Here is a 15,195-nt window from a genome sequence, read left to right on the forward strand (position 1 = left end):
CCCCTTAGTTGGTCTCCTCGCCTACGGTTTCTTCCCTTTCCACAGAGCTGCCAAGTTGGTGTTCCTAAAACTCAAATCTGATTTTGTCACTTCCTTGCTCAAGACCCTACCATGGTTCCCCATTGCTCCTAGGATAAAATACAGATTCCTCAGTTTGGCATTTGATTCTCTTCACAGTCTGGCTCCAACCTAGCCTTTGAAATCGAGCCTGATTTAATATGATTTCCTCTCACATTCAATGCTCCAGCCTAAGTGCCTACTTCCTGGGTTTCCAACAAGATGTTCCATCTCTCACCCCTATGACTTTCCACAGGGTATGCCCTGTGCCTGGACTACTCTTCCTTCTTACCTCTGCCTTTCAACTCAAGCACCATGCCTTATGGGAGGCTTTTCCCAATCCTCTCCCCCATGGTTAGTACTAACCACTACGTCAAAATAACTTTGTGTATATATATATATATATATATGTGTGTGTGTGTGTGTGTGTGTGTGTGTGTGTGTGTGAGAGAGAGAGAGAGAGAGAGAAAGAGAGAGAGAGGCAATTGGGGTTAAGTGACTTGCCTAGGGTCACACAGCTAGTAATGTTAATTGTGTCTGAGATCAGATTTGAACTCAGGTACTCCTGAATCCAGGGCTGGTGCTCTATCCACTGCGCCACCTAGCTGTCCCAACTCTGTATATATTTTACATGAACTTAGTGTCCGTGTCGTTCCTTCTCATTGGAATGTAAGCTTCCTGAAGGCAACAATTGTTTTTTACTTTTCTTTTTCCCACACAGTACCTGGAACAGAGTAGGCTCTTAATAAATGCTTAGAATGGGGCAGCTAGGTGGCGCAGTGGATAAAGCACCGGCCCTGGATTCAGGAGTACCTGAGTTCAAATCCGGCCTCAGACACTTGACACTTACTAGCTGTGTGACCCTGGGCAAGTCACTTAACCCCCATTGCCCCATTAAAAAAAAAAAAAGGTAAATAAATAAATAAATAAAAATAAATGCTTAGAATGAATATGCAGCCTCCTTCAGGGAGCCTTTCCTGATTCTACTTGCTGTTCATTCTCTTCCCCTTCCTAAAACTACACTGTATGTATGCATGTCTATCCCTCCAGTTGAATGTAAACTTCCTGAGAGCAGGAACCTTTTTGTTTGTTTGTTTGATTTTTGTTATCTCTACTCCCTATCTCAATGCACAGCACAAATGCTTAATAAATAAATGCCTGTTGGATCAGATCCACTCATTTCAAGAGTTTGGGATGCACACCACCTGATCCCAGGCTCTGTGCAGCTGAGCCCCTTGAAGGCTCCCTTAGGTGAATATTGAACCAAACTATCAGGCTGGGGCCCAGCCAGGCCTCCCTTATCCCTTTTCTGTCTTGCAGCTATCAACCGGCTTCACCTATGGTTTAGGACCATGAAACGCTGCCTGGAGGAGCAGTATTGGGATTGGCTGTTGCACATCTGTGTCCCCTGCACAGTACGATGCACTGGACCCCAACACAAGAGCTGTGACATGTTTTGCAGTAAGTCTTGGAGAATAGGTCACAGGAGGGGGCAGCTAGGTGGCACAGTGGATAGAGCACCGGCCCTGGAGTCAGGAGTACCTGAGTTCAAATCCTGCCTCAGAAACTTAACACTTAACTAGCTGTGTGACCCTGGGCAAGTCACTTAACCCCAATTGCCTCACTTAAAAAAAAATAGGTCACAGGAACACGGATTGAGAGCTGGGAGGGACCTTGGAAGCCACCTAGTCCATTTTCTGGATGAGGAAACTGAGGCTCAGAGAATATAAGTGACTTATCCAAAGCTACACAATTAGTAAATGGCAGAGCTGGGATTTGGACTCTGGTGGGCTGGCCCTGTGGGAATTGAGGATCAGACTAAGCCCTAGCAGAACCCTTTCTAGACCTGAGCAGCCTCTGCTTGGACACACTAAACTTATGATTGGGAACCAGGAGACCTCCATACTAGCCCCTTCCTGAAAGCTAGCTAGCTAGGTGACCTTGGCTAATTCCCTTAACTTCTCCAGGCCTCAGTTTCCCCCTTGGTGAAATGGAAAGGTTAGATGAAGTGATCTCTAAAAGTCCTTACAGCTCTGTCATAACTTGGATCTGGGGGAACTGACAGAAGGTTTAAAAACCAAACCAATCAGAAAACATACTATGTGCCAGCCATAAATTGGGGCAGGGATGGGGGTACTGAGTTCAGATCTAAAAGCAATTTTAAAGACTATGTAGCCTTGGGGCAGCTAGGCGGCGCAGTGGATAGAGCACCGGCCCTGGAATCAGGAGTACCTGAGTTCAAATCTGGCTTCAGACACTTAACACTTACTAGCTATGTGACCCTGGGCAAGTCACTTAACCCCAATTGCCTCACTTAAAAAAAAAAAATAAGACTATGTAGCCAGTGATCATTCAGTGTCTAGCATGGTTTTGGTTTTGGTTTTGTTTTTTTTTGTATAGTAGGCATTCAATAAATGCTTGTTGGTTAATATCCATTCACCTAAATTGGAAGGCGACATCTTTCAATGTTCAGTATTCAATAAACATTAATTCAGGGCCTACTGTATACAATATGCTATGCTAGGCACTATGGAGTACATAATGGTAAACAACAACAATAATATTAACTAGCATTTCTATAATGCTCTAAGGTTTTAAAACATTTTACATATATTATCGTTGGTTTTCACAATAACCCTATGAAGTAGGTGTGATTATTATCTCCATTTTATGGATGAGGAAACTGAGACTGAGAGAGATTAAGTGATGTTCCCAGGGTCCCACAGCTAGTGAATGTCCAAGACAGGATTTGAAATTGGTACTTCCTGGCTGTAGGCCCAGTGCTCTCTCCCATGCAGCATCTTTGTATCCTCAGTCATAGATCAGAGTAGTGTCACTTCCTCCTTGGCCTTTCTTGATCCCCCTCTGTTCCCAAGGAGCCAGTTTAATATTCCTGGAAATTTCTTTGTAGTTAAAAAAAAAAATCCTTAGATGTGTGCATGTCTCTCTTCCCCTCCACCTAACAGAAAATAAACTCCTTGAGGGCAAGCTCTGTTTCATCTTTGTTTCTGTATCTCCAGAGCCTAGCACAGCGCTTGGCACATAAATAAATGCCTTTTTGCATGAATGAAGAGAGGCCCAGGAAGAGGGAAATGACTTAGTACAGGGGCTTACTTTCTTACACTTTATTCTCTGCTTCAAGATGACATAGTGATGAAATAATAAAGACAAAAGACAATTATATACATCACCACCTTGGAGAGCTAGCAGAGGCTGTGGCATCATTTAGTGTAATTTGGTCTGGGGTTGGAGGCAAAGGAGGAAGTGAATTAAGAGCTTTGGATTTTTATCATGATCCTGCTGCTCACTTATATGCCCTTAGTCTGGTCACTGTTTCTCTGTGTCTCAGTTTCCCTACTCATTCCCTACTTACCTACTTATTCCACAGGGTGATTGTGAAAATTATTGTTTGTTTGTTTCTTGCAGGGCAATGAGGGTTAAGTGATTTGCCCAGGGTCACACAGCTAATAAGTGTCAAGTGTCTGAGGCTGGATTTGAACTCAGGTCCTCCTGAATCCAGGACCAATGCTTTATGCACTGCACTACCTAGCTGCCTCTCAATTGTGGAAATTAAATAACACAACAAATGAGGAAAGATTTTGGAATTAAAGGAGTTGCAGATGAGCTCACTTTGCAGCAGATATTACAATGAAAAATTCTTTATAATGAGAAGATGGTCAAGTTCCCACCAATGGAAACACATTCAGCCAAGAATCGATACAATAAAGTCAGAACCTCTTCCAGTTTGTTTGTCATGGGTTCTGACCTGAATGATAAGATATCTCAAAGTGGTATCAATATTTTGTATATTTTGGTCACACCATTATAAAAATTAGATCAATTTACATGATACTTTTGTTGTATATTTGAAAGGAATAGCAAATTGTGCACAGTAGATTTGCAGTTTTATGTGTAATTATCTTTTTTATTGTACTGTTATGCAAATGCTTGTTTTATTCCATAAATTAAAAATAAAAATAAGGGGCGGCTAGGTGGCACAGTGGATAAAGCACCAGCCCTGGATTCAAGAGGACCTGAGTTCAAATCTGACCTTAGACACTTGACACTTCCTAGCTGTGTGACCCTGGACAAGTTACCTAACCCTCATTGCCCCACACAAAATAACAACAACAAAAACCCAACGAAAGAAACAAAAATAAAATTTAAAAAAAGAAATTAGTCAAAACGTACTCCACTGGCAAAATCCATTTTAAGAATTTATCTATAGGATAAAAATCTCTTGGCAGGTGGTATAGTAGATAGAGCACTGGGCCTGAAGTTAGGAACACCTTCAAATCTGGTCTCAGACACATCCTAGCTATGTGACCCTGGGCAAGTCACTTAACCTTTGTTTGCCTCAGTTTTGTCAAATGTAAAATGAGGACAATGGGTTGTTATGAGGACAAAAATGAGATCATGTTTAGCACAGTGCCTGGAACATGGTAAGCTCCATCCAGATGCTTATTTCCTCTCTCCCTCCCTGATGCTGTTCCTAAAAAGATCATCTTCTGGTTTAAAGTATGGGAAAAACCTGAGCTCCCTGAGATGTCCTGGAATATAGAGGAAGCTGCTCCAAGCACAGAGGTATTTGCTTTATAGAGAGTTGTGCCTCACTTTACACTAAAGGGTTCTAAGATTGGAGCTGGAAGGTACCTTAAAAATCTTTTGGTCTAACCCCTCTTTTTTTTCATCTTCCAAACTTCTTTATTTTCTTTCTTTTTTTATCATAAAAGTATTTCATTATTTTCCAGTTACATGTAATGATAGTTTTCAACATTCGTTTCCATAAGATTTTTAGTTCCAAATGTTTCTCCCTTCCCTCCCCCTCCCCAAGACAGAAAGCAATTATATATATACACATATATATACAATCGCATTAAACATATTTCTGCATTAGTCATATAGTGAAAGAAGAATCAGAACACAAGGGAAAAACCTCAAAAAAGAAAAAAAACAGCCAAAAAGTAGAAACGATGTGGTTCAGTCTGCATTCAGAATCCACAGTTCTTTTTTCTGAATTTGGAGAACATTTTCCATCATGAGTTCTTTGGAATTGTCTTGGATCATTGCACTGCTGAGAAGGGCTAAGTGTATCACAGTTGATCATCATACATACAATGTTGCTGTTACTGTGTACAATGTTCTCCTGGTTCTGCTCACTTCAATCAGCCTCAATCCACTTAAGTCTTTCCAGGTTTTTCTGAAATCTGCCTGCTCATCATTTCTTACAGCACAATACTATTCCATTACATTTATATACTGCAGCTTGTTCAGCCATTGATGGGCATTCCCTCAATTTCTAATTCTTTGCCACCACAAAGAGAGCTGCTATAAATATTTTTGTACATGTGGTTCATTTTCCCTTTTCTATGATCTCTTTGGGATACAGACCTAGTAGTGGTATTACTGGGTCAACGGGTATGCACAATCTCATAGCCCTTTGGGCATAGTTCCACCAACCGCTCTGTTTTATAGAAGAGGGTACTAGGGAAGAATCAGGTGGTACCTTCAAGAGCATACAGACAGCAGGTAGGATTGAAAACCAGGATTCAGATCCAGGTCTTCCGAGTCCGGATCAGGTGTTCTAGGCACATTGTATGTGAATCATATTTCTGTATCTCCCCCCAACCCCCTGCAAAAAAAAAAAAAGGAAGAAAGAAAGAAAGAAAAGAAAAGAAAGAAAAATTTAAATGCAAGAACTCGCCTTTTATACGTCATAGTATTATAGATTTAGAGCTGGCAGGAGCTAAAGAGGTCATCTAGTGCTATACCCTCATTTTACAGATAAGGAAACTGAGGTCCAGAATGTTAAATGACTTAACCTGAGACCAGAGGGTCACAGGCTCTTCAAATCTGGAGCATGGTTTAGAGACTCATGAACAAATTTAGTAATATATGAAGGAGTTGTGGTCTACGTCCTGGGATGGGATGACCCTTTCTGTTTGGTTCTTGAAGAATGGAAGCATTTACTGTTTGCCAATCTCCATTTCCTAGAGTCTCTGATGTGCAGCAAGGAAAAAGGTAGCTACTATGACCACCTTGTGCAAGAGTGCATCAGCTGCTACTCCATCTGTGGACAGCACCCGAAGCAATGTGCACACATCTGCCAAGGTAAGATTCGGGGGCCAGTGGAGCCCATGTCACTTCAGAACGTGGGCAGCCCTGGAGTGTAGACTCTGGGAGACAAATCAGAGAAGTGGATGCCAGGCTTGGAGGCGGGGCAGGGGGTGGGGAGGGAGGATGGAGGAATATAGAATCAGAGACAGGAAAGCAAGTTGGAATCAAGACATTCACAGAGGGCAAGGGGCTGAATAATCACTGGGTCAGAGGATAGGTAGATAGAACAGAACTTGGTGGACACAAACCCCCAAAAGCAGAGGAAAGAGGGAGAGTCCAAGTCCAGAGAAACAAATATGGCAACAGGTAGGGGGCAAAACAAGCAAAACCCAAGTAATTTTACCAGTTAGCCCCATTTATAGCAACATTATTTAAAATATTGAAAAATTGGGAAAAATTTAAAATCCCCCAAATAGTGATACAGCTGAGCAAACAACAGTTTGCAAAGCAACGTGGTATAGGGAGAAGAGCACTGAATTTGAGGTCGAGAGCCCTTGGTTCGAATCCCAATTTGTCTGACTCACAGCAAAGCATTTAGTCTCTCTGAGGCATGTTTTCTATCCTCAAATTTAATTTCATTATTATTTTTTCAGTCAACAAGCAATCAAATGCTTTCCCTATCACTCCTCCAATTGAACAAAATATAGATATATATTTTTTAAAAAGCCCTTGGTGGGGGCAGCTAGGTGGCGCAGTGGATAAAGCACTTGCCCTGGAGTCAGGAGGACCTGAGTTCAAATCCGGCCCCAGCCACTTGACACTTACTAGCTGTGTGACCCTGGGCAAGTCACTTAACCCTCATTGCCCCCCCCCCAAAAAAAACCCAAACCAACACCAAACAAAAAAGCCCTTCGTAACAAATATTTATATCCAAAGCAGAATAAATTCCTACACTGACCACATCCAAATTTTTCTCTTTCTGGACATTGTGTCCATCACCTTTCCATCAGGAGCTGGGTTTCATGCTTCATCATCGATCCTCTGGAGGCATGGCTGATCGTTGCATTGATCAGTGCTCTAAAGCCTTTCCAAATCTTTTTTCTTTATAAATTTGTGTCATTGTATGCTAAATAAATTTTTTAAAAATCCACCATCAAATGGGAAGTATGTATGGAGGGAAAGGGGGAAAGGGGTTCTGCACTAGTCATTAACTCCCTCCCTTTCTCCCCACTTCTGTATTCGGCCAAAAGGTCAAATGGAGGTATATGAGATTGTAACTCTACTGCAAAGAAGCAAAAATATCCTTGCTGCATAATACTATCTTAACAACTGGGTAATTGAGCATTATCCAGTAGTTTGGATGACATTAAGTTGACCTCCATATAAATTTTTTGTGGAAGTAAAACAAAAGCATATTTTGTCCCTTCTAAATTATGGATGTAATTGCTTTTACATTGCCCTGGATTTAATTTCTAGAACTTGACCTTAAACTCCCATTTGGTAGCATTTTTTTTTTAAATAAAGTCAATTCTTATTGTGGAATTAAGTTTTGGTTCTTTGCTTTCGATTAAGATAATTCTATTTTGGGGGCAGCTAGGTGGTGCAGTGGATAAAGCACCAGCCCTGGATTCAGGAGGACCTGAGTTCAAATCAGACTTCAAACACTTGACACTTACTAGCTGTGTGACCCTGGGCAAGTAACTTAACCCTCATTGCCCCACAAAACAAACAAATAGACATAAATAGACAGCTAAATAAATAAATGAAAAACAAATAATACTTGCTGATGGTTTAAAAAGAAAAAGAAAAAGATAATTATATTTCCTTCCCAGTGGAGAGACATTTCCAGAGATATATAAAAACTTTTCCTTGCTATAGCCAAATTGGGCAGTAAGAACAGAAAAAAAAATGATTTTTTGGTCATTGTATAAACATCTTCCTAGTTTGGCTTACTTCCCTTTGCATGATTTCATAGAAGGCCTTCTAGTTTCCTCTGAAACTATCCATTTCTTCCTGTCTAATGGCGCAAAAAAATATTCCATTACAATTTGTTAGCCATTCCCCAATTGATGGACACTTCCTTTGTTTCCAGTTCTTTGCTACAACCTAGCTGCCCCAGATGACTTTTTCTAAGAGATTGGTTATGATTTTTTTTTTTTTTTGCAGAGCAATGAGGGTTAGTGACTTGCCCACAGTCACATGGCTAGTGTCAAATTTCTGAGGCTGGATTTGAACGCAGGTCCTTCTGAATCCAGGGCTGGTGCTTTATCCACTGCGCCACCTAGCTGCTCTGCCCCCCAACCCAGTCCCTGTCTTTAAGGAGCTTATGATCTAATGGGGGAGATGACAGACAAATAAATATACACAAGGCAAGCTATATACAGGATAAAAAGGAAATAATTAACAGAAAGAAGGTACTGGAGTGAAGAGAGGTTGGGGAAGGCTTAAAGGAAGCCAAGGAGGTCAGTGGTCAGAGTGGAGAAGGGAGAATGTTCCAGGAATGAGGGACAGCCAGAGAAAATTCCTGGAGCCAAGAGAGAATATATGGTGAGGGGGCTAGAATTCCTAACATACTCATTCCCAATCAATAAATATTCACTCTATAACAAGCACTGTCTTTCCCACTTCCCTCCCAAACTCTAGCCAGGGATGACAAGGGACTGACCCCTGGTACACAATTTCTGAAAGGTTGGAAACCTCCTTTCATGCTAGGGATTTAGGACAGCCCCCTAAGTTCGCCTTTGTCACAAAGAGTTCAAGACTCTTCGTGAAGTGAAACAAACATGTATAAGGGTTGTGTAAATAGATGAGTGTTGTCAGCTTAAACCAAACAAGCCTGCCTACGGCATCAAAGAACAATGGATGAGAAGAGGGGAGGGAATAGATATCAAAGCAACAGTTCTCCCTCTCACTTCTTTCCATCCTCTTGAGATGAATGAAAATTCTGAGAGACAGTTTCTGGCTAATAAATAATCAATTTATCAATTATGGCTAGCAAATAATCAATAAGTTGAGGTCAGTGGGTCCTCTTGGCAACCAAATACAACCCTTAGAGGCTACATGAATGGTTAAATATGTTTGGAAAAGAGGTTGTCCCTGGTGAGGAGAAATGGACTCAGATTGGTTAACAATTAATGAAAGAGGGGCAGTTAGATGGCGCAGTGGCAAAGCATCAGCCCTTGATTCGGGAGTACCTGAGTTCAAATCCAGCCTCAGACACTTGACACTTATTAGCTGTGTGACCCTAGGCAAGTCACATTGCCCCACAAAAAACCAAAAAAACCAAAAAAACAATTAATGAAAGAATGACTATTATAATGAGAGGTGGGCTTATTCTAATGAGGGGCTGGGAGACATGACTCTGATCTTGTCCCTCTTGGACAATGAGACCCATCTCTACCTAGACCACTCCCACCTAGGGCAACTCTTACAAAGGTTCTATTCTCCACTCCAGTCCTGCCCCAGTAGAACACAGTGGGCCAGAATTCACCTAAATTAGATGTTCTGGGTGGGGTGAATTCTTTGGGCAAGGTCAGAAATGTCCTTGGGAGACTGGACTTTGAATGAGGGGAAGTGGGTCTTGCATAAAAAATTGGTTTGTGTTTTTTGTGGGGGGTTTTTTGTTTGTTTTTGTTTTTGTTTTTTGCAGGGCAATGAGGGTTAAGTGACTTGCCTAGGGTCACACAGCTAGTAATTGTTAAGCGTCTGAGGCCGGATTTGAACTCAGGTCCTCCTGACTCCAGGGCCGGTGCTCTAACCACTGCGCCACCTAGCTGCCCCTAAAATTGTTTTTTTTTTTTCCCCCCCCTTAATGAGGCAATTGGGGTTAAGTGACTTGCCCAGGGTCACACAGCTAGTAAGTGTTAAGTGTCTGAGGTCGGATTTGAACTCAGGTATTCCCGACTCCAGGGCCGGTGCTCTAACCACTGCGCCACCTAGCTGCCCCTAAAATTGGTTTTTAATAGAATAAGAAAATAATCGTTTTCTCATCCTCTACATCAATAGCTGTTGTAGAAGGTTAACTCGGTTCAATAAGCAAATAATTGCTTATAATAATAAATCAAATAATAAATACAAGCTCCTGTTATGTAGAAGGCAGGCACTGGGCTAGGGGCTGGTTGAAAACCAAGAAAGAAAAACGAACTTCGGGGGCAGATGGTGGCACAGTGGATAAAGCACCAGCCCTGGATTCAGGAGGACCTGAGTTCAAATCTGGCCTCAGTCACCTGACACTAGCTGTGTGACCCTGGGCAAGTGTGTGACCCCGCAAAAAAAAAAAAAAAAAGAAAGAAAGGAAACAAAAAAGACAAAAAATTAACTCCGTCCTTGAGGAGCTTACATTCTTGGGGGACGGAGAAATGACATGGACATGGATAGGAATAATAGAGACACAGATGAGCAAATACAAAGAAATTTGAGCAGTGAGAGAATATTTAAATCCTGGAGCTATCAGGAAAGGCCTCTTATGGGACATGGACCTTGTGCTGAGCCCTGAAGGACTCTAGGGTTTCCAAGAGCTGGCGTTGAGAAGGAAGTGCATTCCAGGCCAGAGATGGAATGCCGAGGTTGGGGAGAAGCACATAGGTCAGCTTGGCTAGGATGTAGAGCATAGGAAGGGGAATAATGTGAAATAAGTTTGGAAAGGTAGATGGGAGCCACACTGTGGGAAACTTTTAATATCAGGCTGAATGGTTTGTATTTTATTTTGAGGCAATAGGGAGCCATCGAAGACTTTGGAATATGGGAGTGATACAGTTAAATGTGTATTTTAGTAATATTATTTTGGCAGCTTTATGGAGGATGCATTAGAGAAGGGAGAGACTAGAAGCAGGGAGCCCAACTAAGAAACTATTGCTAAAAAATAGAGAAAGAAACTCTTGTACAAGTATAGGCAAGATATGATAAAAGACTGTGTAAATGGAGAGAAAGGGATGGATGTAAGAGATATTGTTGAGATAGAATCCATATGATTTGGCCACTGATTGAATATTTATTAGATCCAGCTAGGTGATGTAGTGGATAGAGCACTGGGTCTGGGGTCAGGAAGACCCTAGTTCAAATCCTGCCTCAGACACCAGCTGTGAAGCCCTGGGCAAGTTATTTAATTGCTGTGTGCCTCAGTTTCTTCATCTGTAAAATGGGGGTAACAATAGCACTTACCTTCCAGGGTTGTTGTGAGGATCAAAAGAGAAAATATTTGTCAAGTGTTTTTCAAACCTTAAGTAGTTTTAGAAATACTACCTCTATGGGAGGAGTGGAGCAACGGAGAAGGAAGAATCAAGGATGACTTGAAGGTCATGAACCTGAGTGAGGGGAAGGATGGTGGTCCCCTCAACAAAAACAGGGAAGTTTAGAAGAAGAGTGGATTTAGGAGTAAGAGAGTGATTATAAAGAGTTCCTTTTCAGACACATTGAGTGTGATGTTGGTAGTACATACAGGGGAGATATCTAGTCAAGAGATTAGTCATATAAGACCAAAGTTGTAGAGCTGCTAGGTGGCACAGTTGGTGGAGCACCAGACCTGGAGTCTGAAGACCTGAGTTCAAATCCAGCCTTAGACACTTACTAGGTGTGTGACCCTGGGCAAACCACTGAACCCAGTTTGCCTCAGTTTCTCCATCTGTAAAATGAGCTGGAGAAGGAAAAGGCAAACTACTCCAGTATCTTTGCCAGGAAAACCCCAAATGGAGTCTTGAGTTGGAAATGACTAAACAACAGAGTTGTGTGGCAAAGGTTGTATAGCTAACATGATAAAATGGAAAAAGTATTGGAGTGAGAGACTGAAGACCTGAGTTTGAATCTCTGCTCTGTCATTTATTACCTGGTTGACCTTGGGCAGATCTCAACTCCTTTGCTGGTGCTCAGTTTTCTCATCTGCAAAATGGGTTCGACTCCATGGCTTCAAAAGTCTTTTCCACCTCTAAATCTCTGATCTTTGGGTGCATATGGATTTTAACACCAATCTGCTGCTTTCCCCTGATTCCATCTCTTTTCTTTTTTCAATACTGCCTTTCCCTCCCCAGACCTTGTTTGTTTGTTTTTTTTTTGATGGGTTCAAAGCCTTAGTTTGAACAAACTGCTCTCTCTCCATTTCATTCTTTTTCTTGTGAAGCTTTAGAGAATAGGCCTCTTGCAGAGGAGCCAGTTGGGGTTGTAAACAGGAAGTCTAGGGGCTACCAGGCACCCCTCTGGCTTAGGTGTGGTCCTGTTTGAAGGCAGGGAAGGACGAGGTGTTGTCTGAATGTTCCAGGGGTAAGATTCTATCATGTGGTAGACACAGAAAAATCTGCCTTTTAGAAAAAGGTTTAGAAATTGCATCTCTTCCTGACTACCGAGTTAATTTCTCAACAATTCTGCCCTGCCTTGGCCACAGTCCCATAATTCCTCTGCTCTTGAGGGCCATGATGACTATTTTCAGTCCCATTTGGAGAGGGAAAGTTCCCTTGCCCTATGTCCCAAGGTAGGCAATGAATGGATACCCCAAACCATGCCGAGGATGCTGACACACATAAGTAACCAGCATGATTGCTTTCCATTCTACACTAGGTACTGATGCAGGAAGGTGGCCAGCAAGTAAAAATGTGTCCTGAGCCTGATATACACTTGTTGCATAACCCTCTGTCCTTGATTATAACTTTTAACTTATAGGTAGGCAAGTGGTGTAGTGAATAGAGTGGTGTACCTGGACTCAGGAAGATCTGAATTGAAATTCAGACTCAGCTGTGTGGCCCTGGGCAAGTTACTTAACCACTGCCTGCCTTCTTCATCTGTAAAATGGGAATAATGGCACCTACCTCCAATGTTGAATGAGGATAAGTTCAAGGATAAAGTAAAAGCAGTGAGGTGGTGCAGTGGATAGAGTTCTGGGGCTGAAGTCAGAAAGACACAGGTTCAAATCTCAGACACTTGATAACTGTGTGACCTTGGGCAAGTCATTTTCCTTCAGTTTCCTTGACTGTAAAATGGGGAAATCATTCAAAAATATTTATTAAGCACCTACTTGCTATGTGCCAGGTAGGGTACTAATAAACACTAAAGAATAATAGCATCTGGGGGCAGCTAGGTGGCACAGTGGATAAAGTATCAGCCCTGGATTCAGGAGGACCTGAGTTCAAATCCAGCTTCAGACAATTGACACTTACTAGCTGTGTGACCCTGAGTAAGTTGCTGGCCCTCATTGCCCCACAAGAGGGAAAAAAAAAAAAAGAACTCCTGTTCTTGTCCAACCCTCTTATTTTACATATGAGGACACTGAGGCCCAGAGAAGGAAGTGACTTGCCCAAGGCTATATAGGTAATAAGTAGTGGAGGCAAGATTCAAGGGCAAGGTGGTGTATTTTTTAGACTGGACCGTTGATTTCTTTTGGCATAGGGTACTCTTTGGTGAGGAAACTACCCCTACCAATGCAGAACTTTACCTGCTTGGCAATTTATAGTCTCGAGAGTTGCCTGGGACACTGAGAGGTTCAGCCAGGTCTTCCCAAATCTGAGTCCAATTTTTCATCCATATCTCTATGCTGCCTCTCCATTTTATAGAAGAAGAAACTGAGGTTTGTGTATCTGATTGCTTACTGCCTTGGGGAGGAGGGAGTGGAGAGAGGGAAAGGGAAAAAATTGGAACCCAAAACTATAAATAAAAACGTCTATTACCAAAAAAGTAAATAAATAAACAAATAAACAAGCAAACAAATGAATGAATGGGGAAATAAATAAAAAAGAATTTAAAAAAAAATAAGAGGGGGCAGCTAGGTGGCACAGTGGATAGAGCACTGGCCTTGGATTCAGGATGACCTGAGTTCAAATCCAGCTTCAGACACTTGACACTTATTGACTGTGTGACCCTGGGCAAAAAAAAAACCAAAAAAAAAACCAAAAAAATAAGAAACTGAGGTTTGAGAAGTTGATCTGCAAGGTTACACAGCTACAGTGTGCCTGGGCCAGGTTTCCAAGGGATTGAGGGACCTCTTCTAGCTATGATGCTAGGGCCTGATCCCATCAAGCATGGTGGGCATCATTTCTTTTTAGTATTTCTGTTTGTTTCTCAAAAAACTGAAGCTAAGTGGAAGTGGAAGGGAGGTGAGGGCCAGCTGCAAAAAGGAAAATGGAAGATCTAACTTTAGACTGGTTTTTTAACAGGCAGCAGAACTTAAAGGAAATAACAGTTTATGTTCTTCAGAAGCAGCATTATCTCTTGCTCCCCCATAGCAGTTGAAGGCTATCAAAAGCTGGGAGCTACTGCCCTCTTGTGGTGGCTGTCTTGGAATTGCACTTACTGGGGGAAAAATGGTGTTCCTACCTGGGAAGGGACTTTAGATAGCATCCTTACAATGTCTCCCAACCCACTCCTCTTCTTTTTTTTTTTCCTTTTTTTGCGGGGCAATGGGGGTTAAGTGACTTGCCCAGGGTCACACAGCTACTAAGTGTCAAATGTCTGAGGCCGGATTTGAACTCAGGTACTCCTGAATCCAGGGCTGGTGCTTTATCCACTGCGCCACCTAGCCGCCCCTCCCAACCCACTCCTATCCCCTTTTAAGAATAGGAAATTTTTCCTTTTTTTCCTTTCAAATGTATTTATATTTAGATCAATGGCCATTTGGTCTAGCCATCTCATATGTATATATAATTTTTAACTTCTGGAATAAAACAAGCATTTCCATAACATAATATAATAAAAAATGATTGCCGGGGCAGCTAGGTGGCGCAGTGGATAGAGCACCGGCTCTGGAGTCAGGAGGACCTGAGTTCAGATGAAGCCTCAGACACTTAACACTTACTAGCTGTGTGACCCTGGGCAAGTCACTTAACCCCAATTGCCTCACTTAAAAAAAAAATCCAGTCTCAGACACTTACTAGCTGTGTGACCCTGGGCAAGTCACTTCATCCTGTTTGCTCAATTTCCTCATCTGTAAAATGGGCTGGAGAAGGAAATGGGTGAATGATTCCAGTATCTTTACCCCAAATGGGGTCATGAAGAGTCAGACATTATTGAACAACATATAGCACTTTTTTTTTTTTTTTGGTGAGGCAATGAGGGTTAAGTGACTTGCCCAGGGTCACACAGTAGTGTCAAGTGTCTGGACTG

General features: G+C 42.0%; 1 protein-coding gene across 2 annotated transcripts in view; it reads left to right on the forward strand.

Moving 5' to 3' along the window:
• The window catches only part of TNFRSF13B (TNF receptor superfamily member 13B), a 37,646-nt gene that overhangs the window by 12,142 nt on the left and 10,309 nt on the right, over positions 1-15,195 (forward strand). The window contains exons 2-3 of one of the 2 annotated variants that reach the window (XM_043979069.1): positions 1,378-1,518; positions 6,052-6,168. In XM_043979069.1, the coding sequence (XP_043835004.1) occupies positions 1,410-1,518; positions 6,052-6,168 (226 nt within the window). In that variant the 5' untranslated portion in view covers positions 1,378-1,409. The remainder of the gene's footprint in view (positions 1-1,377; positions 1,519-6,051; positions 6,169-15,195) is intronic. The other variant, XM_043979070.1, reaches the window with a different exon arrangement.

Source organism: Dromiciops gliroides, chromosome 1 (assembly GCF_019393635.1).
Source record: "Dromiciops gliroides isolate mDroGli1 chromosome 1, mDroGli1.pri, whole genome shotgun sequence".
Lineage (NCBI taxonomy): Eukaryota > Metazoa > Chordata > Mammalia > Microbiotheria > Microbiotheriidae > Dromiciops > Dromiciops gliroides.